This window comes from Heterocephalus glaber, unplaced genomic scaffold (genome assembly GCF_053883595.1).
Source record: "Heterocephalus glaber isolate CG9 unplaced genomic scaffold, H.glaber_assembly_v1.0 deba00001707, whole genome shotgun sequence".
Classification (NCBI taxonomy): Eukaryota; Metazoa; Chordata; class Mammalia; order Rodentia; family Bathyergidae; genus Heterocephalus; species Heterocephalus glaber.
The window spans coordinates 1,313,276-1,340,968 of record NW_028258427.1 but is presented as its reverse complement, the minus strand read 5'-3'; the positions used below and the strand labels follow the sequence as shown (position 1 = coordinate 1,340,968).

The window sequence follows — 27,693 nt, the reverse complement described above, 5'->3', positions numbered from 1 at the left end:
ACAAAGAGCGAAGAAGAAACACAACAGAAATAGACCTACATTTGGTCTAGGTATTGGTATTTTCAGAGACAGATTTTAAAATAACTATGACCAGTATATTTTAAAAATTACATAACAATTTGGAGAATTTTTATTAAGAACTTTAAAACTATAAAAAAGGAATAAAATAGAAGTTCTAAATGAAAACTTCAATCACTAAAATTGAGAACCCGAACAGTGTGGTACTTGCTTACTATATATGATGACATGGTATAGGTAACTTAGTAACAAGCCTCACTGTATACACAAGAACTTAAACATAGCTGATGGTTTTATAGTTTATTTAACAAATACTTTGGTGATCATCAAGTTAGAGCATCACCTGATATCACAGAAAAATACATTTCAGGTGTATTAGTTTATTTAATGTAAAAAGCAAAGTTGTAAAAAATTTCATTATAATTGTTAAAAGAAATCAAAATATTTTCTGGCTTTCATTGTCAACATACAATAATTGTCAGTTTTGACATTTAAAAAATTCTTTGGCAAATTCTCATTTCTGGGCTACATTTAACTTTAAAATATTTTACATTGCTTTAAAGTTGAGTATTCGTCCATGTTTGCAAGCATTTCTATTTCATTTGAAGACTCATAGACAAATTTAAAAGTGCAAAAGGTGGTAATTTTTTTTAAAGCAATGAATTGAAGATTTCCTATTTCGATTTTTCTTTTAATGTGAAGTACAGCATAAGGTTTTAAAGTTGGAAAGAGATCCTTTTCTCCATCATTTCAAATTGGGAACATTTTCACTTATATATCCTTGTACAGAAGGCTGAAGTTGGTCAAGACCTTGAGATATTTCATCCAAGTGCCTCATTTACAAATAACAAACTGAAGTTCTTTAAGATAATCATTACAGAGGAGGGGGCAAAACTCATGACTTCTCATTCTTGGCTTAGTGTTTTTTATACTCAAGCACCTGGACTTTCATCACTGTACTTTAAGTAGCAGAATTTGATGTCCACTTCCTATTGTGATCTCATTTTTCTATTTTTAGTTGTGCTTTAAAAGTTAGAGACGAATCAGTAGTTTTGTTTTTCATGATTGAAAGTGTTTTCCATTTTAAAAAACTATAAATGGGGGCATAGCATCTTTGTTTTTATTTTTGCCTTCTCTTTTTTTCTTTAATTAAAAGTATTTTATCAAAAACAAAATGTTAGCTGGGCCTGGTAGTGCATAGCAGTAATCCCAGCTACTCAGAAGGCTAAGAGGCAGGAAGATTGCAAGTTTGACGCCAGCCTGGGCAACTTAGTGAGACTCTGTCTCAAAATAAAAAGGGAGGGAGGTAGCTTAGTGGTAGAGTACCTCTGGGCTCCATTCCTAGTTCTGCTACCCCCAAATTTTAAATATCCTTAATGATAAGAATACATTCTCACAATTGCATTTGAGGCAATTTTGTCATTATACAAACATCAACGTGTCCTTACACAAACCTAGATAGATAGCTTAGATTACTGGACATGGTCTGTTGATGCAATCAAAAGACAGAGTAATTGCAAGACGTAGGAGGCTGTTGCCAACAGAACATAGCATACTCTTTCATTGTAGACATTTTAGTTTGATAAGTAGAAGGAATACAATAAAATACTGATGAGAGGTATAGCAAAGTAAATACATTAACCAGTAGTACATTTATTTGTTTACACCACCATCACGACAAACATGGCTAATATACTATACATTACAGCTTGTACAACATCAGCACACGATAGGAATTTTTCAATTGTATTATAATCTTATGAGACCACTCTCATCTATGCTGTTATTGACCAAAATATCATGAAATCTCACATGACTAACCACTCTATTTTAGGATTACAGTGATTAGTCATCCAAGTCAGCAATATTTTGAAAGATTTTGTGAATGTAAATTTGTACTTTTACATCTTTTAAAAATTATGGTAAACATACATAACATAAAATTTACCTTCTAAAGCATTTTTATGTGCATTTGCATTGTTGGCCACCAATCTCTAGAACTCTTTTCATCATGCAAAACTTGGACTCTACCAATTAAACATCCCCACATTCTTTCTAGCCTCTCCATCATCTTCTCTGTAATATAAGTAAAAGTGACAACTTTGTGCTTCTCTTGAATTTTATTTCAAGCCTTTCAAATTTCCTTAGTGTATGATCTGCAGTTTCTGTCATCACTGGACTCAGCCTCCCTCCCCAACTTTGTTACCAGAACATTTCTCCATGCATATTCCTAACCACATTTTCCACTCCTCAAATGCTGGAAAATTCTCCTCACCCAAATGCTGGGTACATTCAAAATCTCTGAATGTAACTGAAACTTTGCCCCATCGTGTTGCTTATTGTATTGCAGTCACATTTTTCTTTTTCTTTTTGTCTTCTAAATTATACCTTAATTTTATGACTTAGGTCAGTTCTCTTCTTTAGGGAAACCTCTGGAATTTGAATTAATTTTACCTTCTTGTATGCGTCTTTGGCACTTTGCTTGAGCCTTTAGTATAACTCCTAACTTTATTTTATGGAACTAGTGTCCTTTGTCTGTTGCTTTATGTTTTGTAAACTCTCAGGCCAAGTTTTACTCATCTCTATATTCCCATCTCAGCTCACTATTCTTCTGGGAGAAATATGTAAATATCGGTTCATTGATTCAGAAAATATTTATTGATCTCCCACTCTTGGTACTGAGATTATAGTTGTATTTATTTATTTTTGGCACTGGGGATGGAACTCGGGACCTTGTGCTTGCAAGGCAGGCAGTGGAAACACTGAGCTAAATCCCCAGCCCATGAGATTATAGTTGAATAAGATATACAAGGTTCCTGACCTCATAGGACTTATTCTAGTTGGGGAGTCCAACAAAAAACAAAGCTAGGTAGACAGTGACAGGAAGGAGAAAAACCTAGGTAGGATATTGAGCTGGGAAAGACCGGGTGGGATATAATTGAATATATTAGAGCAATTGAATACCTTTTGAATATTACATTTCATTTGACATAAGCACGCAACATTAAGTTATATAATTATCATTAGAACTCTGGTATTAATGCCTAGAACATTAATTATGCTTTTTACAAAACTAAATTAGGAGCCTCTACAACCAACTGAATTTTTTTTTAATCAAAAACCATTGAGACTATTAGTGGAATTTGGCACTTGTTTAGACTAAACATTTACTTTAGGGACAGAATTACAGTATAAGAGGGCCAGGGATTTAGCTCAGTGGTTTTGCCACCTGCTCCACAAGTGCAAGGACCTGAGTTCGATCTCTGGTACAAAAAAAAAAAAAAAAAAAGAATTACAGTATAAGGATGAGTAAGCTAATAAAAAATGGGAAATATTAAATAAAATCATTTTTTATGTTTTCAGTATTAGCTACAGCTTTGAGAATTAACTCTTTTAATCTATTATTGAATCCTGTTGTCTCTCCCCTCAGATTCTATCTAGACTTAACCACTGCCTATTACATTTAGCACTAACATCATGATCCAAATTACCGTCATCTCTTACCAAGACTTTTGTAGTCATCTCCTAAATTCCTATTGAAAGACATGTAGCTTCTTCATACTCTACCTGGAAGGAGGCAGTTAGATTATGTCACATAGCAGAAGCCTCTAGTGATTTCCTTATACAAAGTGGAAACCACAGTCCTTCAGAGGACTGTGTTTTATCCATGGACTGGACCTTGTCTCCTGTTATCTCACCCATGTACTGTATTTCAACCACACGCCTATCCCTACTGCTTCTTACATACTAAGCATGCTCTTGCCTCAGGTTATATTTCCTCAGCCCTGTGTACCTCTTCCTTCATTTTCGTAGCACTGACTGCTGTTCTTCCTTAAGTTTCTGTCACCTTATCAGAGTAGTCTTCTCTGATCACCTATATAAAATAGCTAACATACTCCTCCTGCTCCTCTGCCCTGACACTTCTCTTCCCCTACTGTTCTCATTTCCACTTAGTATGTATTTGTTATTTTGTACTTAACATCATCTGATATGTATATAGTTTGTTTATTATCTACCCTTCACACATACCTATCAGGTCAGTTTCAACGGAGCAAAGATTTTACATATTTTGCTCATGCTATATTTTCAGTACCCACCATAGTGCCTGGCATATGGTAGGTGTTTGTAAATATTTGTGTGACAAATTAGTTTACTAAAGAGCAAGATGTAGAACCATTAGCCTACATGCTAGGAAATATCATTCAGCAAACTGATTATGGTCAGCACTGACCTCTCCGCAGGAGCAGAATCTGTTGTCAGGGAGCTCACAGCCCAAGTGACTTGATGGAGGCAGTGAGTTTGAGTGTGGAAGGCGTGTTTGGCCTCACTCAACTCAAACTATAACTCTGTGAGGAGGCTTTAGGATGGTTACTGGTAATATGTCCATCCTGCCATCTATAAGCAAATATTTATTGATGAGCTACTTTATGACTTTCCACTAGAAGAGAATGCAGCACAACTGTGGATAGTTTGTGAACAAAAACAACATTCTCGGGCTGGGGATTTAGCTCAGTGGTTTCGCCGCCTGTTGCACAAGCGCAAGGACCTGAGTTCGATCCCCAGTACCAAAAAAACAACATTTTCTATTTCATGTTTCTTCACATTTGAAATGCACAGTAAGAAAGTAGAGAACACATAAGATACTTTTAATTGACAAATTGTGTGATTTTTTTTTTTTTGGTACCAGGGATCGAACTTGGGACCTTGCGCTTGTAAGGCAAGCGGCGGAACCACTGAGCTAAATCCACAGCCCAATTGTCTGGTTTTTAAAAATAATTTATAGCTTGTTTATTTCCACAATATATTTCTCAATTTTCTCTGATCGTTTATCAGATAATTAGAAATGAGAAACAATGCTAAAAATAACTGTAGGTTATCAGTCATTTGTACTATTCTCCATGAACCACTGACAAACAAAAACTGGGTTTGCATTTAGACTCATTTAATGTGCCCAATATACCATGAGGAACTAATGGAAAATAAAATGACCAAATGCATATTTCCATATGCCACAGTGAAAAGAAACGCTGGATTAAATAATCAGTACCTTCACAATCCTGGAAAATGGAAGCTTGACATACCTTGTCATTGGATAGCACTGAAATCTATTATAGCGTGAACAGAACCCAAGTGTAACTTCACATTGTCTTTACACAAAACAATTTGAATATTTTAGTATTTTTTATTTTAATGTGTACTGAATTATTTTAATTCTAACTTATAAATACCAATAGTTCTAAGAACAGAATTCATCTCATGTTGACTTTTCTTTTGGGGGGGGGCACCGGGGATCGAACTCGGGACCTTGCGCTTTCGAGGCAGGCAGCAGAACCACTGAGCTAAATCCCCGGCAACATTTTTTTTATTTATTTATTTATTTATTTATTTATTTATTTATTTATTTATTTATTGGTAACGGGGATCGAATTCGGGACCTTGCACTTGCAAGGCAGGCGGCAGAACCACTGAGCTAAATCCCTAGCCCACATGTTGACTTTTCTATTGATTATGATTCATGAACTTGTTACTTGTGATGTATATATTATTTTGTAGTATTAAAAGTGTGCACAAACTCTAAGAGTATGGATTGATGAATTTAAGAGTTTAGAATCTTTTCTTATCACATTTCAGACACTAATATCAGGAGCTGTGGTAGAACAACTTGACTTCCTACGAATCAGTGACACAGAAGAGTAAGTACCTTTCAGTTATTTAGTTTCTCACTTCTTGTGATTACACTTGAAAAACAGAAGTCTAAAACACTTCCTCTTCATTTCCAGGCTTCCAGAATTTAAGAGTTTTGAGGAACTAGAATTTCCCAAACATTCAAAAGTCAAACGACAAAGAAGCACCCTTGATGCTCCTGAACTGAATCAGCTACCAGTCATCACCATTGCTGAGTGGAAAAACAAATCCACCCACGAAATTCTTCAGAAACTGAATGTAAGGATGATGCAGTTCCCAAAAGGCCATAGGGAGGTTGCCAGAGTAGGTGCTGCCAGTTAGGCTGTGTCTCCTCTCAGAGGAGGATGAAACATATGGCTCTTCTATACTTGGGGCAGTCAGGGGAGGTTGTTCCTTTGACCTAAAGTTAGCATGGATGCCTTAAGGAGCACAGATGAATGGGATTATTTTAGAAATGAGAATATTGTATGAGTCATTAAAGATGTCAGTGATAGTTGACTTTGGGTTCTCATGATTTTCTTTCAGTCCTCTTTTCTCTTCCATTTCCATTTCCAAGTCTTTCCTATCACTGAGGAAAGCAATAGTCTGACTACATGTATATATTAGCAACCTAGTATTTTATCTTTCTTGAGTTTATTCATATTTTTTTTAAAGATGAAATTCTACTGGTGGAACTGTTAGCACTGTGCCATCTTATTTGGACCATACAAATTTGAGCATGTAGACTAGATACATATCCTTCTAGACATCATCAGTCCTTATTATTTATATTATATAAATCTACATAAGGGTGAATGTGATATAACAGCCTTAAAGCACATTAGCACAGTGACCTAAACATAATAAGCACTCTGCATATCTCCCCTCACGTCATGCATCTCATCATGATAGGTAAATAGCAACATGGTCTCCCACTTACACCAATAAGTAGGGTGAAGAAGGAACAGTTTGAATGACTTGCCAGGTCTCCGAGAATGGCAGAATCAGTATCAGTACTTGTAGACAACGTGTTTTCTGTTCATTGCTGATTTTGTTTCCTGGAAAATTTGATTAAATCTTGCTACCCCAGGAAACCAGCTTGTCTACTCTCTCTTTCCACTCTATCTAAGATAAATAGTTGTGTAATGTCATCTTATGCTTGTTATATCAGTGATATTTTATCTTTCCTCAATTTCATAACAGAATATTTTCTCTTTGTATCATGTAGTTTTGTGATTAGTTATCCCTTATGGTAACTCTTGTATTCATTGTATTCCAGTTCCTGATGTTCATTTATGTTTTTAGGACTGCAGTTGTCTGGCTGGCCAAGCCGTCCTGCTGGGCATACTGCTCAAAAGAGAAGGCCCCAACTTCATCACAATGGAAGGTAAGAGAACATATGTAGGAGAACATTTTAAATAACAGAACTTCTTTCTTCTTGAACATGTTTCAGATATGCATAAAAGATATCCCCTAAGATGTTAGAAGTTATTTCCTCCTCCAGTAAACCTTTTTTTCTTTTAAATGGAGAACATTCATTCATACCCTGGAGTGTGGAATAGGCTGACACATGAATTCCTAAATAGTTTTCATGAAGTGATGCTTACTTGTTTCTCTGATTGTTTGAACAGTGTTGGAGCCTGGATTCTGCCTGTGACTGTTAACCTCTAATGACTCCATAGTTGTTTATTGACAGTTTCTGTTTCCAGTTTTATTTCCTGTATTTTTTTCAAGAATAATATTGAATAGTTATGTCTGTAAAAATTAGCTCCTTCATGGTCTGCAGCAGCCATTTGGAATGGAACATGGCATTTAATAGAATTGTGCACTGAAGATAGTTAATAAAAATAAATCATGTCTAATCATGTCTATGTCCACTCTGCATTAAAAATGAAACCCAATTATCCCCGATATCCATACTATATGTTGGGTCACAACTGTGAAGAATCCTTGAGTTCTACATCATAGTCTGCTTCTGGCATTTTATAGTACAGAATAATATAGAATATGTTTCAAGTACTTAATGTCTAGCTACTCAAAATTTTTGAGCTCATTTGAATATACTCTGTTAAGAGGCGAGGCGCATGTTGATTGGGTTAGAAGCAGAAATTGGGTTAGTGTCCTAAATAGCAGTACATTAACAATATTTGTAGTTCTAGCAATGAAATAACCATAATTATTTACTCAAATGAAGTGTGCTTAGTTTTTGTATTGTTGTAACTGAGATAAACTTCTTTAATATTGTTAAGATTTCAAACAAAGTCATTCTCTAATTAGAAAATTAGTGTCAAAACTATAATATAAACAACGTTTTTTGAGGTACTGGGTATTGAATCCAGGGTCTTTCCAGTGATCTATATCCTCCATCATTTTTTATTGTTTATCTTGAGACAGAGCCTCACTAAGTTGGGCTCACGCTTGTGATCCTCCTGCCTCAGCCTCCCGGAATGCTAGAATTATAGGTGTGTGCCACGGAACCTGGCATAAGCAGCATCTTAATTTTATTTGGAACAGTCATTGACATTTGAACTTTAGCTAAGACCAAAAAAAGTAGACTTTTTAAAACTTAAACATTTCATTAGAAACTTGGAATTTGGAATGATTATAGTAATGCTTTTAAATAAAATGAAATTTATATAAAATAGTTCATGAAAATACTGAGGGAAGTATTTTTATAAATGAGAGTAATATTCATCTTTTACTTAGATTTTGAAAGGCTTTAAATATTTTAAATCTGTAAAGCCATATGATAAATTGAAAATCACAAGCATCTACAGAATCTTAATATAACTTTTATCTAATTCATTATAAGACTATAAAAATAAGGTCAAAACAAAACTTCAAAGATCTTGTTCTTTACCTGTATTTCTTTTTTGGTGCGGTTTCCTGTTACATTGTTCATGTTCTGTCAAAACCAGTTCTGAGGCCAGACCACATTGTAAGTTGCAGCCAAAGGAGGATAGCTTAGTGGTGTGTTTTGAACTCTAGAGTATATTGGAATGATAATAGCCCCATACATATAATAGGGCCTCAGTAAACTTTCATTGAACAAATAAATCGTCATTATATTCAGAGTTTACAGTATTTGTTCAATTTACTGTTTATTTTTCTATTTTCTACAGTAAATTAAAATAACATTTGCATTTGTTTAAAGTTTATATTATATTTCAAGAAGTAAAATACCAAGATTATATACTCAGACTAAATAGTAACAAATGCTAGGGACATTCACATTCTACTTATTTGGGCTACATATTAAAATTATCAGATAGTTCAAAACCTTAAATGATGAGGGTGTCGACTCTAGAGGAACAAAATGAAAATTCATAAGTGATTTTTTAAAGGGGAATAAATGTTATGCATTTAAGTAAAAGCTTTCTTCAACAAAGACTCTATTATCCAATGTCTAGGTACCGTTTCTGATCACATTGAGAGAGTCTATAGAAGAGCTGGCAGCAAAAAGCTTTGGTTTGTATTAGTGTCCTTGTCATTATCTTTTATTTTTGTGTTGTCATATTCAGTAGCCTAAATACAGTGGACCAGTCTTAAAGATGATTACTCATCCTAATTTTTACTTTTAAACTCCAAGCTTATGGCACCGAGACTGTCTACTTTCTTAGGATGTGTCTACATTCTGCTGTATCATGGCTGTGCCAAGATACTAAAAAAAAAACTAGGAATAAAGACTTCCACAGGAAATTAACCAGGAGAGTATTTATGGGAATGATTCCTAGTTATTCCTGCTCTGCCTCCTCTGTCCCAACAAGTGCTTCAGGTTCTATTTTGTATTTAGAAAACCTGTTCTGTTATCATAGAAGGCCTTAACAAGAGAGAATTGACAATGGCTCATTTTATGATAAGCAAAATACTGTACTTAAAAGGTGATTCTCTCATTTAAGTTGGATGAATTCCAGTGATTATAACTGCTTCATGAAAAATAACCATTTTTTCTACATAAAAATTCTCTTCCCAGGGATTAAAAGAATAATAAATATGTATATATGCAAATTTAAATGAAATTGTTTAAATTCACAATGAGGAAGGTATGCCTAAATGCATGGCCCTCTGCGTTTTGATGTAACTCAAGAAATTTTATTAGGAGAATCTAAAGTAACACACACATGTACATTTTTTCAAATGGCTAGTTAATATCTAATTTTTTTTGAAAAGTCAGGCAATGTCATAAGAAACTCCCTTAATTTCAATGAGCCTCCAGTTTCTAATCTCCAAAATCAGAGGACTAGATAAAACAATAATTTGTCACCTCTATTTAATAGTAAACTTACTATTCCTACCCAGAAGAAATAATGGAATAATCCTGTAGTTTTTAAAATTTTCACTGTAAATTCTCAGTGCAGTCAGGCAGGCAATTCAACCGATACATATTGCTTTTTAGCCAGCCAGTTTCAAATGTGGTCTCCAGTCTTATTGCTTTTTGTATTATATTTCTATCTTAGATAAATCATTACCTACCAAATATTTAGAATGCTGTTTTGTTTAAAAGAACAAACTCCTGGAAGTTTTATTTGTTCTTTTTTCCCTTTTATGGCTTTCCACTGACACACCCAGGTTGGCAGTACGCTACGGGGCTGCATTTACCCAGAAATTTTCTTCCTCTATAGCCCCACACATTACTACTTTTCTGGTACATGGGAAACAGGTAACATGCTCAGAATTTGGAAATCCAAGCTGCTTGAAATGTGTGGGCTTACTTGCACTCTGAGGATTAAGTATGTCTTTCAGTCTTATAGTGTGTGGGTGAAAGCTTTTTTAAAAGTAGGAAGTCTTTGTTTCACTAACTTTATTAGTTATTAGCTTCATTTTCTAGTTGTCTATTTTTGTTGAAATTAAGTATAAATGCTTTTTAGAGGTCAGTTTCCGTGTATATCCTGAAATATATTTTTCAAAATAGCAACTAGTTTCAAAACTACATTTTTATTTTATTCTTTCCATCTAAATGTCCAACATGAATTTTTACTTCTGAAGGAAAAAATGTCCTGTGTATTTCATGTGCTCCCTGTAAAAAAAAAAAAAAAAATCTGTTCTCCCTATATTCTAAGACTTTTTCAGGAATGTAAAAATAGCAGTGTGAATTCCTTTCCCCAACGTTCTAGCTTTATTAAGGAAAGAAAGTGCTGTTATTTTATTATAGCACTTTCTAAAATTCAGTTCTGGGTCCTCTAATCCAGGGATTTGGTTATCTAGGTACTAAAAGAAACATGATTTAAAGTGGTTGTAAGAATAGGTCACATCAACCAGTGACAGACTTAATAATGAATTTCCTAATGCAAATTGGAACATTCTTTTAATTCTTCCCTGTGCACTCCTTCCCTACCTCAGTCAGAGAAATAGGCTCCCTTTTCTTCCCTTTAAAATTGATAATAGCATCAACAGTACCTGTGATACAGAGGTAAGAGTGAGGCACTATCCCTTCCTACTTCTGAATGGTCCTATCAGCTGGAAAAATTTCAACTATGAGGTCCAATGTCTTGCACTTAGTGTTTCCTCCAAATAATCACATGAGGACCCAAACATGTATGTTTTTAAGGTTCTATAATCGGCCCCATTCATGCATCATCTTTTAGGTTTGTGAACATCTGGCCTACTCTCTTCTTTGCCCCCAGGTCGGTTGTACGCCATGCAGCAAGTCTTTTAAGTAAAGTAGTGGACAGCCTGGCCCCATCCATTACTAATGTTTTAGTGCAGGGCAAACAGGTAAGTATCTGCTTTTCAGACACTCATTTGGTCACAGTTGTGAAGGTTTCTGGGTTGAGTACTTAATTTTAAATCTGGCACACCTTAGTGTCATAGACCTCTTATAAACAGGTTCACAATGGCTCAGGCATTTCCCCACAAGTCTCCTTTCTCAAGCAAAACAGATACATAGTCTCAAAACTACACTTTTACCAAGTGGGCCATCCTCTTTTCCTGCTGCACCTTAAGAGCTGTACCTTTTGACTCTGTTAACTTGAGAGCGCTGCAGGTGCAGATATAGAAAATGAAATACCACCTACTGAAGTATAGCAGGTAGGTATAGGATAGGCAGAGCAAAGACAGGTGAGTAGTGCAGGACACATTTCCTCTTCTACTTCACCTGAGTTCCTCCTGCGCCTTAGAACACACTGGTGTCCAGGCAGAACCAGAGTCTGCATAGCCAGTACTGCCCTCTAGATTATTCACTCGCCAGGCCATCTCTTCCCCCAACTCTTCTCTACCCACCAAGGCTGACTCTGTCATCTTCTTGTCACAAAGCCATCTCTGATTTGCTGCAGTCTCTCTCTCCTCTGGGTTCCCATAACAGGCTCATGACATGTCTCAGTCTGTACATAATTCCAGTTTATTTGAATGGTAGGCTGTGAGCACCTGAGGTCAGGGCCTGTCTTGTCCCGCACATGTCCCAGTGCGCCCAGCACAGGACCTGGTTTAGAGTAGGTACTTGGTAAATATGTGTTGAATGGAGCCTCTGCATGTAGATGTGTGGAGTGAGACATGGCTGCTCATTCTTGTTTTGTTTTCTATAATCTCTAATTACCTGGCTGAATCATTCTTTGATTATAATGAAACCTGCTAGCTTGCTTTCTCTTCTTTGGGAATATATGTGCTTATTGTGTTTTCATGACAGCTAACCTAGAGATATAACAAGCTTTAGTAATATGAAGTACTTTAACCTTCTTTAATAAAATCAACCAGTGGCTGACATTTTAGTGCTCTTAATTAAGATTGAAATGATTTCATCCTGATATCCAGCTTCTGGAATGTTAGAGTAATAAATTGGTTATTTTTTTCTGTAATATTGACTAACAATTAAAAAATAATTATACTAATAAATGCCTGAGGAAAAGTTAAGTTACTTTTCATGTATGTTATTTTCTGTATTCTACAAATTATTAAAAGGTAAACTTTTCATCCCCATTTGCCAGCTAAAGGAGACCAAAGTATAGGACTTAACTTATTTTGGGCCTTTCCTTTCCAGAATCCTCACCTCCAGCCCAGAGTAGTATTTTTTTCCCCTGAACCATTCCAGCTATGAGAGAAAATTAAATAGGCTATTTTTCCTTAATGTTAGGTCCCTATAATATATCTAAAAATAAAGTTAATTCTGGGGCATGTGAACATTCTTTAGGCTTTGCAGATCTTTGCAGTTACTACACCTGACACTAGGCGAAGGGCTGGGTTTGGGTTAATCCTGTCCATTCTGTACAGTATCAGTATTCTGTACAGCAGGGGCTTGCACCCTGCAGCCTGAGACCCTGCTCTCACACCCCAGAAGCCTTCAAGCCTGCCCTGCCCTAAGGCTGCAACTGGACCTTTGCCCATCAGACCAGCACATCTCCCAAGGAGATAGTGCTCTACAGAGCTGGGTAGGCCCAGGAGGCTAGCAGTTCAACTTCATTACTGGGTGCACCAAGTCCATTCATCGACTGTGTGCTAACCCTTTACAAAAACAGAAAATGAAAATGAGGCAAAATAGAGTACTCAGCCATGAAATGCCTCCCTGAGAACTAAAGTAATATTGTTTGTGCAAAGCACTTTTAGGTCACCTTACACTCTGGCATGAAACAGTGGTTTGATTAGTCATCGTTTCCAGAAGCAATGATGGACATTCTGTTTGTTTTCTTCTTTACACAGTGGCACTTTAATAAAAGTAATACACTTGGACTAACTGGTTGATGTCGCTGTCATATGATGAAGTAACCATTACACCCCTTTACAAAACTGGAGCAAAAGACCCCATGCTCTACTCTCTTCCCTCACCTCTGAAAACACAAATGCCCTTTGATATGCTTTTATTTTACTGTCTCATATAACTGTGCACTGTACATAGAAGAGAAATGGAAAGAGATAATGAGGAAGATGGGGAGCTGCAGACTCTTCTGGAAGGCAAGAGGCCACGGAGAGAGGAGAGAGAGACCAGATATTCTCTTCCCAGCTTCACCAGGACTTTCTGCTCTGAATTTTCTTTGCCATTTCTCTCTGTGATTCTTCCTTTCCCAGGCTTGTGACAGTCTCATTCATCCCCTTCTGCAGGGGAGAGATCTTCCTAGTGTTATACTAGGGAAAGTGAGGGCTACACAAGAGCCAGGTGACCTCGTACTGCCTTTGAAAAAGTTACAGTGTTAAAGAGCAAAAGGTCCCTCCTGAGAAATGGTGAAAGAAGGGAAAAGTAAATTTTTCAAATACTAGATTGTGTGGACTGTGTAGTAAAGTAAAACTATTCACTGTATTCTGGCTTCTCAGGGGAGTTTCTAGTATAAAGTCATTCAAAATAATTTTATCTTAATAGTTATATATATCGACTTACCTTCACTCCCCTAACTGAGACCCTTATCTGCCCTTATATTTTAAGCCAGACTCTGAACCATCATGAACTCCATTGAGAGTTATGCTTTGAAAGCCATTTTAATAAATAGCAGGAACAGTTATTCTACCTAATTCCCTAGCTTGTATAGAGCAATTTCAGCCTGCCAGTCATCCTGAGCTTTGAATTTTTTTAATCTTTTGGTAGCTCGGAAATTTTTACAATAAGATTCTGCCACTTGTAGGTAACTCTGGGTGCCTTTGGGCATGAAGAAGAAGTTATCTCTAATCCTTTGTCTCCAAGAGTGATTAAGAACATCATCTATTATAAGTGTAATACCCATGATGAGAGGGAAGCAGTCATTCAGCAAGAACTGGTTATACATATCGGCTGGATCATCTCCAATAACCCTGAGTTATTCAGTGGCATGCTGAAAATACGAATTGGGTGAGTAAAGTACCTTCATTTGCATATAGTAAGTTATTAAAGTGTTTCTTTAACACCCTCAGTCTTTCCATGTGAAGCCAATGCTCAGGGTATCTGGTGGGTATTTAGGAAAATGCACCTTTTCCCAAGCCATGGAGATAGCGTCTTCTGATGGCCTGAAATGCCAGTGGCCTGAAAGAATCTTCATGTTTATGTTAAACATAGTAAAGTTCTCCAGTAAAGTTGAACTCCAGGGATTTCTACATCTGCATAATGTAAAAAAAAAAAAAAACACAGTACTTATAAAAATACCTATAAATAAAACAGGTAAGCCTTTAGCAGAAAAATGATTTTCTCCTAATAGGTTTCAGGAGGCAATAGGTAATAGGTTTCAGGAGAACACACTCAGATAAAAATTGAGCCCTTTCAGAAATACTTTGCATCCATTTTCTACCAAAATCTAGTGTTTAATTTTTAAAGTTGTAAGTTTGGAGAAGTAACAAAGTAAGACTCTGGTGATCTTGAATTGTCTTAATCAAGAATTTTGTGAAGGGGCTGGGGCTGTGACTCAGTCACAGAGCACTTGCTTAGCATGTGCAAGGCCCTGGGATCAGTCCCTAGTACCAAAAAATAAAAATTAAAAAATGAATTTTTGTGAGAAAGTGTGGCATAGGGAAAGTTGACCAGGCTCTGGCATTCAACAGAACTGAGTTCAGGTCCTGACTGCCATTTATCATTCTTTGCAACTTGGGACAAATGACTAAACTTTAGCCTCACTTTTATACCAACCTCCCTGTTTTATCTGAGAATGAATTGAGGTATATTTCAGAAAGCCTAGACTACCTAATGAAGCATGTTATAAATATCATGTAAATGTGGCCTAATTGTGAAAAGTCCCATAAGAGTCTGAGCTTATAAAATAATCTTAACACGTGGCCAATTTGGGAGGTGTTCCTCAGAGTTCAAAATGAATATACATTTTCTGTTTATTGGGTGCAGATATATGTATATGTGAATGAGAATATAGCTTGCTAACTATATAATTTGTCAGTATCCTTATTCTTTCTATTCTGCTTGATCCTCGATTGCTGATAAAAGTCTCATTATTCCAGAGGATGTATCTATTTCTTTCTGCATTTCATCAATTTTTTATATAACTTTTATAAAACTTTTTGTCCATGACACTTCTTTGCTTTTGTTAATATATCTTCCTTTGTCATTTATTGCTTTTCAAGTTTTTATAATTTTTATATCTACAGAAGTATGAAGACTAGTAGTATAAGAAAGCCATGTGATTCATACTATCACTCAACTTCAGTGGTATCATGTACCCAATCTTATTTCACCCATACTCCCACCCACTGTTCATCCTACCCATACTGCCCCTAGATTTTTTTAAAGGCAAATTCATCCTAATAATTTTTGTCTAATATCACTGTCTGATTTCTTTATCTGTCATTATGAGCTTCATACATTGTCTTTCATCTCTTTACAGTCAATGTTGTACAATTTTGTATGTATATGTGTATCTATTCAGCACTTGTATTTATGTTTGAGATAGTCTGTTTTATTATTCAAATTTAAAATATATCATTTTAAATGTACAGTTCAATAGTATTAATTTTATACATCATGTTATCTTTTTTTTTTTTTTTTGGTGCTAGGGATTGAACTCAGGACCTTGTGCTTGCAAGGCAGGTGTGGTTCCACTGAGCTAAATCCCCAGCTCATATTATCTTTTAATAGAAATATTTTTATATTTGTATTATTTCTTCTATATTTTGAGTTATTTTTACATTTTATTTTGTTTTCTATTTACCATACTTTATTACTCTCTTCCTTTTTTGTTTATTGATGGTTTGATTTACCTTTCATTTCTTAGTTTTAGTTTTATATGTGAATATGAATCACTTTCTGGAAAATAAATAATAATTTTGTCTTTAAAAATTGTATGTAAAAACTCATTGCTTATTTCACAGTATCTGCATACATCACAAGGAATTTACTTCACATTGATACACAAGTACGCAAGGACATATTTTACAACAGTCTTATTTTTAGCACTATTTTAAGTAGTGAAACACTGGAACTACCCACATATTCATCAGGAGGAAAGAGTTTAAATAAATTATATCATGCCCATATAGCAAAATTCTGTGCATCCATTACAGGTAACAAGATAAAGTTCTATATACTAGCATTTATAAATGACCAAAATAAATTATTAAAAGTTGCAAATGTCTTGTACTTTTTAAATAGAAAAACTATAATTATGTACATGTATATGTATAAGGTGTGTGTAAAATATCTGAAATATATACGTCGATTGTGTCAGTTTTTTTCTTTAGGAGATTCCTACTTTCTAAGTTTTTTTGTGCTTTTATTATTACATAAAAACTTTACTTCAGTTTATTATTTTTAAATTTTGCCTGATTTCAACAATAATATATTTCAGATAAGTTTCTCATTCTGCATCTCCTCTCTTTGATGAAAAGTAAATTACTGTATCTCCCTAGAACTTGGCCTCTACTTTTATCCCCCTAAGTTGTTCCTTTTAAAGAAGTATTCTTAGTCATAAGAGGTATTCTTATTAAAGAGGTATTCTTAGTCATAAGAGCTTTGAATCATGCCCTGATTTGTTCAGTCTGTTTGCTCTAATGTTTTCAATTCCAACCAATGACAACATGTGAGGCTATAGAAATGGGTCTTTTATGTGAAGTGACTCTAAATAAAAAGAAATATGATATTCCATCTTCATACAAGATATGAAAATATTTACTTGTCGCAGACTCACATATTTCTGTTAGATTGATAAGTGTAGGTTATAATTCTTCCAAAACAGTCTTTATAATAAATGTTCTAGTCAGAGAGCCTCTTCAAGTGATAGTCATCCTTACAGAGGTTTAAACAAAATCTTAATAAATAATTACCAGTTTTCCAAGTTTTTACAATACTGTCTTTAATCTCTAATAGTTTTACCTTTACTGCTTGCTCAACATTTTAGGCTAATTTATATCCGTTCACAAAAAATTCCATATAATTTCCTTTCGTGAATTGAGATCTACTTGCAGCTTCATTCTCTTCATGGGAACATGTGTTTAGCTTATTCTGAAAGTAATTTCCTTCCTGTTTTAAACAAAAAATTATTTTTGTTTAGCTCCTTCCAAGAAAAATACCATACACTTTAAACTGTGTGTCACCCAAAATAAAAATGTCAAAATAGTGGCATGTGACTTAGTATTTAATGATAGTAGAAAAACAACTCATGAAAACAATTTGCTGTGAAATCTTATTCACTGTCTTACAGCTCACCCTGGAATAGTGGAGTTCATTGAGAATATTAACAGTGGCCCTGCCCATTTCCCTGCACATTTCCCTCTTATGCAAAGTCAGCTTTAATCACTGTGTAACAACAGTCAGCATTAATTGTCTAATTGGTTGGTTTGGGAGCCATACAGGGGATGGGTAAACCACACTTCTGGGTGTGTCTGAGTGGGTCATGGAGGTGCAACCTTGGGTACTATATCTGGTTGCTGGCTTCTTCCTTTCTGGCAACATTCACTTGCTCTGCTTTCCATTCATCATGAACTAAGTATCTTTGCTCTGCCATGCCCTTCCATTATGGTGTTTCTGCCCTGAAACCAGCCACCCATGGACTGAAACCATAAGCCAAAGAAACCTCTCCTCCTTTAAATTGTGTAAAAGGGCTTATCAAAAAATACAGTGTGTAATTAAATTTTTTTAAAGTATTAAAAGACACATTGCCACACACACCCCAAATACTCCCCCTTGCTTTGAACATACTTATCCCATCACTCTTGCTACATTCTGAAGGTGTTCTGGAAGTCTTTTTCGCAAGTATCTTTACAAGGTGTGATTGGAAAACACAATGAATACTGCTATAAGTGCCATCACAAAAAGACAGGCTCTTCCTCAAAGTCAAAATAACCATGAAAGGTAAACATTTTTAATCAATTCAGGACATCAAAGCAACCAGGACAATGGAACTAAAAACACTTATGAAAGTAGACTTCCAGAACTGCCTCAGAAAATGGCAAGCATGATGGGATAACTGTGTTCAAAATGAGGGAAGTATTTCAAGAAGGATTGATGACAATGTGTCTTTTACTGTAATATTTATTTTTTGTTTAAGCATTCACCGTGTTTTATAATCATACCTCACATATGTCAGGTATTTGGTCCCAGTGACAAAAAGTGATCAAATACAACTCAAACATTTTCAGTTTGAAGAGAAGCTAATATTTTTTAATAAGGAGTAATTTATTTAACAAATTTACTTGTGCTAAGCACTAGAGACTAGATCTTGTATTATTTCCTGTCCATATCACAGCTCACTGGAGATGCTCCATAAATATTTAACATAGGATATAAGCAGAGTCAGGTGGTTTGCTTTGTTAGGAAATTTAGAAAAAACAAAAAAATAGCATGTCTCTGTGCTCATTAGGGAGAAAAATAAAGGATTGTTTAAGCTTTGTTAATACACTTGGTGTGTGCCATATGATATTGGAATTAAGTGTAAATGAAGATTCAAGTCATGTCCTTTAAGAAATGACTAAATTAAAGAGGTTCTTGTTAATATGAAACTCCAGTCAGGCACAGAGAATATATCAGAAAGTTGTGCTTTTTTCCATTTGTTTATTAACAGAATGATGCAGTTAGTTACATCAGAGTATAGTATAGGTTGTCTTACATTGGGAAAGGCACCTCTCTAAGCACAGTTATGGGTAAAGAACTAAAGGTATACAAGTATGAATAATGCATAGTTTTTGTACTCCAAAGATCGCAGTTGTAAGCTGCCACTCTTCTCTTGCTCCACCATTATAACTACAAATATCATTTGTTGAACATGTGTTATATTAGGCAAGATGCTAAAAGTTCTTCACATGTATTGCCTGATTTAATCATTGCACCTCTCTAGGACCCTCTCTTTACAGTAAAGAAAGTGAGACTTAGGAGTTTAGATGATCTGTCATAGTCAAGCTAGTTAGTAGAAGAGCTAGGATTTACACCCAGGTCTGCCTAGCTTGAGTTCTTGTTCCTCATTCTCAAGGTACATTGTGTGTGCTTTTACTTATGTATATATACCATTACCACTTTCTCATGGAAATTGGCTTTAATGTTTGTTAGTGAAATCTTATGACCTTTAAGATAAACTTGAATCATTTGTAGGAAAATGGATGCACCTTGAAACCATAATGTTAAGGGAAATAAATCAGACCCGCAAGCTTAAATATTGCATGGTTTTTCTTATATGAAAAACCCAGAGTATAAATTAAGAGCAAAATAAAAGATAGATAATAGGAAGTAGGGAGATAGAACTTTCTCAAAGGGACAAAGGCCTAAGAGCTAGGGATGGGAGGGGAGCAGAAAGGGATGAAAAAAGGAATTAAGATGTGTTAGTACACATGTCTGCTCCACACAAAGAATGTAGACATGTTGTACTGCAACCATGTACTAATAAAAAATAAAAACTATCTCAAACATTGAAAAATTAATTAATTAATTAAAATATTATGGCCTTTATGGTCCTTTCTACATGATTTGGACTTATCCCATGGACTCCAGATTTCATTTTTTGTCTTTTGTTCTCTGATCTAGGATCAATACTATTTAAAGCATTTTACAGTGTAAGGCACACGTTAAACTTAGATACAAATGTTCCTCAACTTATGATGAGGTTATGTCTCAATAAAACTGTTGTAAATTGAAAATGTACTTAAATACACCTAACCTATAGAACATCATAGCTTAGCAACATAGTATTCTGTCAAGTACCTGTTGTTTACTGTGATGATCAGGTGGCTGACTAGGAGCTGTGGCTCACTGTCACTACACAGAATTATAAGCAGGTATCCGACCACGTATCACTAGCCCAGGAAAATGTCAAATTCGGAATTTGAAGTATATTTTTACTAACTCCCTGTCACTTTCACATTGTCATAAAGTCAAAACTGTAAGTCAAACGGTTGTAAGTTGGGGTCTGTCTGAGATTATAAAATAACAACCCTAAGAAATGAGATTTTTATGCCTTTGTATTTATCATGAGACCAAGAGAAAGGAACTTAGAACTGAGTCTAAGTTAGCCCTATACACTGTAAGAGCTATATTAACATGCTATAAAATGTTAAGAGGGGTTGCAGAGCAAGCTTTTCACTTCTTTTAATATTGTAGGGAAACTCTGACAAATGGAGAGTTTCATCATACTACCTACCTACACACACACACACATACACACACGCACACACAGACATTTATTAAATATAAATCTTCCTGTTTATTGCTGGATCAAAATTGCCTTAGAAGACAAAGTATGAGAATGGTTTTAAATGATTTATTTTTGCCATTTTTTTAAAGTCAGTATTTGCAGTGGAAGTAATACTTTCCTGAAAATTAAGCCTTTTTTGAAAATCAAGGGTAGATGCTTATGTTTCAAGTTGATAGTCCAAAGTGTTGTACATCAGTAAGCACACACTAGGCCTATAGGGCCATTTAGTGGGTCCAGCAAAGGGAAGATAATGGGATAAGTACAAAGAGTAGACAGTTGGCATGTAGCACCTCTAAGGAAAATCTTCCCAAGTCCCATAAGGCAAAAGCACTCCAACCCTCTTAATTTAGCTCTCTGGATACCAATATGAATGTTACAATTAGAAGGACTTAAATTTAATCCCCATTTCTGCCAGTAACTTACCTATCATGAGCAAATAAGTTATCCTTCCTTATTCACAGATGAAGAGATCTAATGTTTACTGAAGGCCCTTGGGAAATCCTATCTTCATAAAAACCCTCTGAGATAAGCTTAGGGACAAGTTATTTGAAATCAGCAAATTTAAATAACTTGCCTAAGGTCATAGGATGGAAAACAAGGATTTGAAACTAGTGTGAATGGCTAGAGTTCTTGCTACCCTAACCTATCTTCCAATCTCTGGTCTATAAAACAGGGAAGCTGTCCCTGTTTTGACTTCCTCATTGGACTATATGGTGAGTTTGGGTAAGGAATGTAAAGATATTTTGCAAAAATTAAAACTTAACATTATCACTGACATTTGATAATTTGAGATCTTCTCTTTGTAGCTTTTGAAGAACTGGCTCCTCTGGTGGGTTCTTTCTATGCACCACAAATCTCAAGAATCCATAGGAGGTACCTCTCCATTCTCCTAAAACACAGTATCAATATCTTTTCCTCTCCCTCTCCCTCCCCCTCTCCCTCTCCCTCTCTCCCCCTCTCTCTTGTCCTCTGGCCTTAGGTTTGCAAAGGCCACATGCTCCCACAGGAGTCATTCACTCAGAGTAGGTGTCCCTTTCAACCATGAATGATTCTCTTGAGGGCACAGCCGAGTGATCTCAAAGCATTTTGTACAAAAGCTCAGAATCCCTAAGAGATTCTCTGTGCCATCTGACATGGTCTTGCCTCTCCATTATCTAGTAGGTCCTCATGAAACACATGGAAAACACTCTGAAATCTTATACATATGTACAAAATAGTCTTTGAACATATCAACAGAAAGCTTTTGGAATGCTGTTTCTGCTGTAGAACAATCCGGACAACTTCAGAGAATGGCAGTTATCCTGCAGCTTGTGATAGTACTATTCTGAAGAGGAAAAATATACTTTTGTCTTTTTATATATTTTTGATCTTCAGTCTAATGCTGTCCTAACTGAGCTATTTCAGGAAAGATTTTATATCTTTTACTTTTTCTTAATAATTTTTTCTAAAATCTCCTCTTCTTTAAGTGAATGACTTGCGTGTTTATTTATCAGCAGCAGCAAATATATAGTGAGTATATATATATTTTTTTTTTTTTGGTACCGGGGATCGAACTCAGGTCCTTGCACTTGCGCAGCAGGCGGCGAAACCAATGAGCTAAATCCCCAGCCCTAGTGAGTATATTTCTTTATCAAAATTTACCTTGAAGTAGTCCTTGGAAGATTTTTAGTTGTTTAAAAATTGGTGGACAAATTATTCATTCATAGGCCAGCAAATTATTCATTTATAGAGTCTTTGCATGTCAAATTTTTTATAAATTGTTGAATGTGTAGCTGCTTCCAAGTCTTTTGTGTATTATTATAGCATGATGCCATAGCCTACATGGCAAGGGTCCAGGGTCTGAGTAGGGCAACAGAAGATGCAGAAAACAAAAGACAATTAAAGCTGGACCGGATGGGACCTCCCCGCCTGCTGAGCAGAGAAGACCATTGGAGGTGGGCATGTCACTATATTTAAGGCATGAGGAGGGGAAGTACAAACAAGGAGATGGGGCAGGGTGTCCTTGGTAATTTGTTGTTCTAATACTTTCTGAGACCAGCTGACTGATAAGGCTGGTGGGAACAGGGATATGCAAGCTTGCTGTTCCTAGGACCATGTCAACTAGGATTACAATAAACAGAGTACAAGGAACATTTCCTTGCACTCTGGGCTATTTTGGCAGGGTAAATCGGGCCACAAAGGGAGGGAAGTCATGAAGTGCAGGAGGTGGGCAAGACGCCTCCTGATCGTGGCAGCTCCAGACAGCATGATTTTAAAAGAAAGGTTGGAAGGGTATTTACAGAATACATTATTTATTTTACTTCTCTATAGGACAATAAAGCATCTCAGGTGCATTTTTATCTGGCTTCTTACTATTGTTTCTTTTTAATGCTAATTATCATTAAGTATATAGATTGCTGGATCAGATTTCATACAATATTCTTCTTGAAATGCCAGTATTCATCAGGGTGAATGAACATTAAGAAATAAGAATATTAGTCTTAATCACAGTACATCTTACCCAGAATTCTCCTGCACTACATGTAATCTTATCTCTGATTAAACCTTTCTTGAGATATTTATTGTAAATTTGTTCATTTATATCACTGCCTCAGTTCCTGTTTAAACCAAGACCACTGTTTCTTTTTTCTTTTTTCTTTTTTCCAAAGTTAATGCTTCCAATGTAATTTCTCCAGCTTAACTGCTATCAGACCCTCCTGTGAACAAAATTAACCTGCTCACAGGAATGGTATTCTAGTCTGATAATGATTTGATTTGCTGTCTCATTATTGATTTGTGCACCAGTTTTCATGTTGAAATAGATCAAGTTCCTGACAGGCCCATTACTGTAAAGACCTCCAATCAGCTGCTTTCTGTGGCAGGTCTGTCAGTCAGGCTTTGGAGAGAGAAAACCCCTGAGAATTTATCAGGTCGTTTTCATCTCTGCTTTTCCTACTGCTAAGACATTCTGTAAGCAATTATTATCCAGACATATCTTGTGGTCTGATGTCCAAAATGGCATCTGTGGATCACACATTCAGTGCTTACAGAAGACTGTTGGTGTCAAATATACCAACTACAACAGTGCTTATGCCATAAAGAGGAAATTAGAGCTCCAAGTTCACTGTCATGGTTCTGACACTCTTGTCTAAAGTCTTTGCTTTTGACATTTAATATGAGGTAGGAAAATGAGATGATAGAGCTCTCCTACCTCTATTCTATTATGATTACATCTGGGGTAGAGTAAGGCATTCTCCACTTCCCAAACTGGAAGCTCAGTTTGCTGCATGTGATTGTCGTATCCTCCATATTAATATAGATGAAGCAGAAAAGTCCCTTCTTGGAACTTTCCCATCTCCATTTATATGGTGTATTAGTCATATTAGGATGACATTGTGGAATATCTTAAATAAAATGGCTTAAACAACAGAAATATATTTCTTCATATCTAGAGCTGGAAAGTCAAGGTCAGAGTCCCAGTTATTTTGGTTTCTGATGAGGGCTGTATTCTCTTTGCAAACAGCCATTTTCTTCCTGTGTGTTCACGTGGTAGAGAGAAAAAGTTCTCTGGTGTCTCTTCTTGAAAAGGTTCTAATCCCTATAAGGGCCCCACCCTCAAGACCTCATCTATACCTAATTACCTCCTAAAGGTCCCAGTTCCAAACACCATCACACTGGGACTAGGGCTTCAATGTAGGCATGGTGGGAGGTAAGGGACAGTTCTATTTATAACATAGGGCCTAGAAAACTGTTTGTATGAAAGGCATTTATTTGTTTAACAACAAACAGTAAATCCTTCTTATTATCTTGAGATAATATCAAAATGATGATTAAAATTTTTTTCTTGCCAAGGATCAGTGCTATTTTTTATGGCATTTTTTCCCCCAGAAAATGTCAACGATCTGGTTTTCTAGTGGTATCTGATTTCCATGCACTTTATTGGATATTTTACTCCTTGACTGGGGCATGTTGGAAAGAAAGATGCTCATATGTACAACAGTAACCGTACAAGACAGTTTTTCAAAGGATAAGCTTATTCCCAAGATTGTACGGGAATACTAGTCCACATCAGTACATGTTTGTTCCCAGGTGTCCTTAGAAATTCATAGCCCTCAAGTCAAATCATGGTATGTGTGAAGGTTGATTTGGTCAGTTGTGTGTATCTGCTATTTTATTGTTTGCTTATTGGCAAGTAGAGTGTCTTTTTGTTTCTTTAGTCAGACCGAATGTATAAAGATCTGTTTCAAAGATAACCTTTGTTCTTTTTACCTTCCCCATTTCTTTCTTTTTTTCCTTTCTTTCCCCATTTTGGCATATAAGTGATTTTATGCCAGAATTGCTAAATCAAGTCTCATGACCTTGTCAGTGAGAATGAAGATAAGAAGTCAGATTTTCCCATGCCTTTTTTCATTGATAGTCCTATATATAGATAAAATGTCTTTGATTTTTTAAGTGTGTTACTTACTTGATAATTTATTCTCACTAAGTCTTTGACAGCTATGTTGGTAGTTTATGTCTAATGCTTTTGATATTTTTTAGTCTTTTGAAAAATTTAAAGTATGCAAAGATTATTTTGGACAATATTTTTTGAATGTGTGTGTGTATATATATATATATATATATATATATATATATATTTTTTTTTTTTTTTTTTTTTTGGTACCGGAGATCAAACTCGGGTCCTTGCACTTGCGCAGCAGGTGGTGAAACCACTGAGCTAAATCCCCCGCCTGAATGAGTATATTTTAATTAACATGACAAATAATTATACTCATTTGTTAAAGAAAAGAAAAAAATGAGTCGACTTCTTTCTTTGGTAACTGTTGGATGCAGTGTTTTCTAGAATATGCTCATGAAACTGCTGAGACTTTATAAATAAAAGAAACCTAAGGGGAAACTTGTAGGTCTCCAGCTATATTTGTGTATGCTACTATGAAATTTAAAAGATAAGTGTGATAGACTATGTTTAGTTTTAATAACTCAAATTGTTGGAGAATTTTTAAAAGTAAGTCTTTTAGGCCTGGCATGGTGTCACATGCTTGTAGTCCCAGTACTTGGGAGGCTGAAGCAGGGGATCACTGTGAGGTTAAGGTTAGCCTGGGTACATAGTGAGTTCAAGGCCAGGTGGAACTACATACCATAGCAAGACCCTGTCTCAAAAAAATTTTTTTAAAGAAAGTAAGCTTTTTTTTTTTTTTTTTTGGTACTGGGGATCAAACTCTGGTCCTTGTGCTTGCGCAACAGGTGGTGAAACCACTGAGCTAAATCCCCGGCCCAAGAAAGAAAGCCTTTTAAAAATGAAAATGTTACTTATTTTAGAAGAGGATACCTTCAGAAGTTAATTAGATGGGGCACTTGCTTAAGTAACTTCAATACTTGAATTACAAATTTATAATACTACATTACTTTAACCTGAGTCTGAGAAGTCATACAATAGGAGTTTACTAACATTTTTCTTTCAATTTTTATTTTTTATTAGTACATGTTTGCAGTACATAATGATTACATTCACCACGGGGAGTTGGTACATGTACACAAGAAGTCTTAATTCTTTTTTCATCCCTTTCTCTCCTTCCCCCTCCCATCTCTTGGTCCCCTTCCCTTTTGCAAAAGATCTCTCTCCCTATTTCCTATTATCTGTCTTTTATTTTACTGTTTATAGTGGAGGTTTTTGCCATGGGGAAAAAAGAATCCTTCTGCATTGTTGGTAGAAGTGTAACATTATGCTAACATCTTTATGAGTCATTAGGATTTCAAAAGCCATTTTATATACATTGTCTTATTTGTTCCTCAAAATAATTTTATAAAGTTAGTTAAATGGGTAATATACTGCCATTTGAAAAATAACTTGCCAATGGAACATAGCTGGTGACAGATTTAGTATGTAAGTCTGTCTTTTTTGTTTTGGCTTTTCATTATGAAAAATTTTGAATGTGTATCAGTAGAAATATTTGGTAAATTCCTATATACTCATTCTGATACTGGTAAACCACTGTTAATAATTTACATGTGCCACATTAGCTTTGTCTTTTTTGTTGCTATTATAATATATTATAAAGCAAGTCCCAGACATTTTGACTTTTACCTATGAATACTTTAGTGAGTATATATCTCTTCAAAAAGGATGTTTTCTTAATGAATATAATGCAATTATCATACCAAACACAATTAGTAATAATTCTTTAATATCACAGAAACCTCATTTCATATTCATATTTCTCCATATGCCCCTAAAATAACTTCTTACAATTGGTGCATTTGAATCAGGATCTAAAACCTGACCCACATGTGGCATTAGTTTCTATTGGCCCACAGTTTTGGAGGTTTCAGTCCGTGATAGATTAATTGGCCCTTTTGCTTTTTGTGAAGCAGCACATCCAGGCTGCATTGCGTGGCAGAGCAAAGCCTATTCATTTCATGGCTGGGAATCCAAAGAAAAGAAGAGGAAGGGCTGGGGTCCAGTCCCAGGGTCCCATTGTCTTTCACCAGCAGGCAGGCACACATTGATGACTGTAAGACTTCCACTGGGCCCCACTTCTGAAAGGCAGGGAGGGAAGAAAAGGGGAGAGGGAAGGAGGAGAGAGGCTGAGAATTCACCAGAGGGTTTAAGGATAAAGTATAGAAATCTGCTGTGTAAAAATAATTTCCTTTGTTTTCCTAATAGTGTATAGAGTTCTGGTTCCCTAAGGGACAGTATTACTTGCAGTTTTCTTTGGTTTTCGTAAGTAGTTCTTTCTATAGAAAACAGTGCATAAAAGAAATGAGATAAAACTACATAAATACTGTTTAAAAGCTTCTCAAATTAAAAAATAAAAATACACATAAAATAATGAAATATTTTAGCTTTACTGAAGTATACTGGTTAAAGTACACTCTCTAATATAATACTATAATTAAGTTATAACTAATTGCATCGTTGTATTTCAAAGGCAGGCTTCTCTCTCCCCTCCAATCCCAAAAGAATGACTGCAAAATAAAGGAAACTGGTATTCCTTTTTAAAAACTAACTGCTTGTTTGTTC

General features: G+C 35.5%; 1 protein-coding gene across 7 annotated transcripts in view; it reads left to right on the top strand.

Annotated features, from left to right (window-relative positions):
• Nucleotides 1–27,693, top strand: part of Phkb (phosphorylase kinase regulatory subunit beta) — a 210,975-nt gene that overhangs the window by 171,206 nt on the left and 12,076 nt on the right. For all 7 annotated transcript variants that reach the window (XM_087199368.1, XM_087199365.1, XM_087199370.1 and 4 more), the window contains 6 exons: nt 5,650–5,711; nt 5,799–5,961; nt 6,988–7,069; nt 9,093–9,150; nt 11,307–11,397; nt 14,226–14,428. In XM_087199368.1, the coding sequence (XP_087055494.1) occupies nt 5,650–5,711; nt 5,799–5,961; nt 6,988–7,069; nt 9,093–9,150; nt 11,307–11,397; nt 14,226–14,428 (659 nt within the window). The remainder of the gene's footprint in view (nt 1–5,649; nt 5,712–5,798; nt 5,962–6,987; nt 7,070–9,092; nt 9,151–11,306; nt 11,398–14,225; nt 14,429–27,693) is intronic.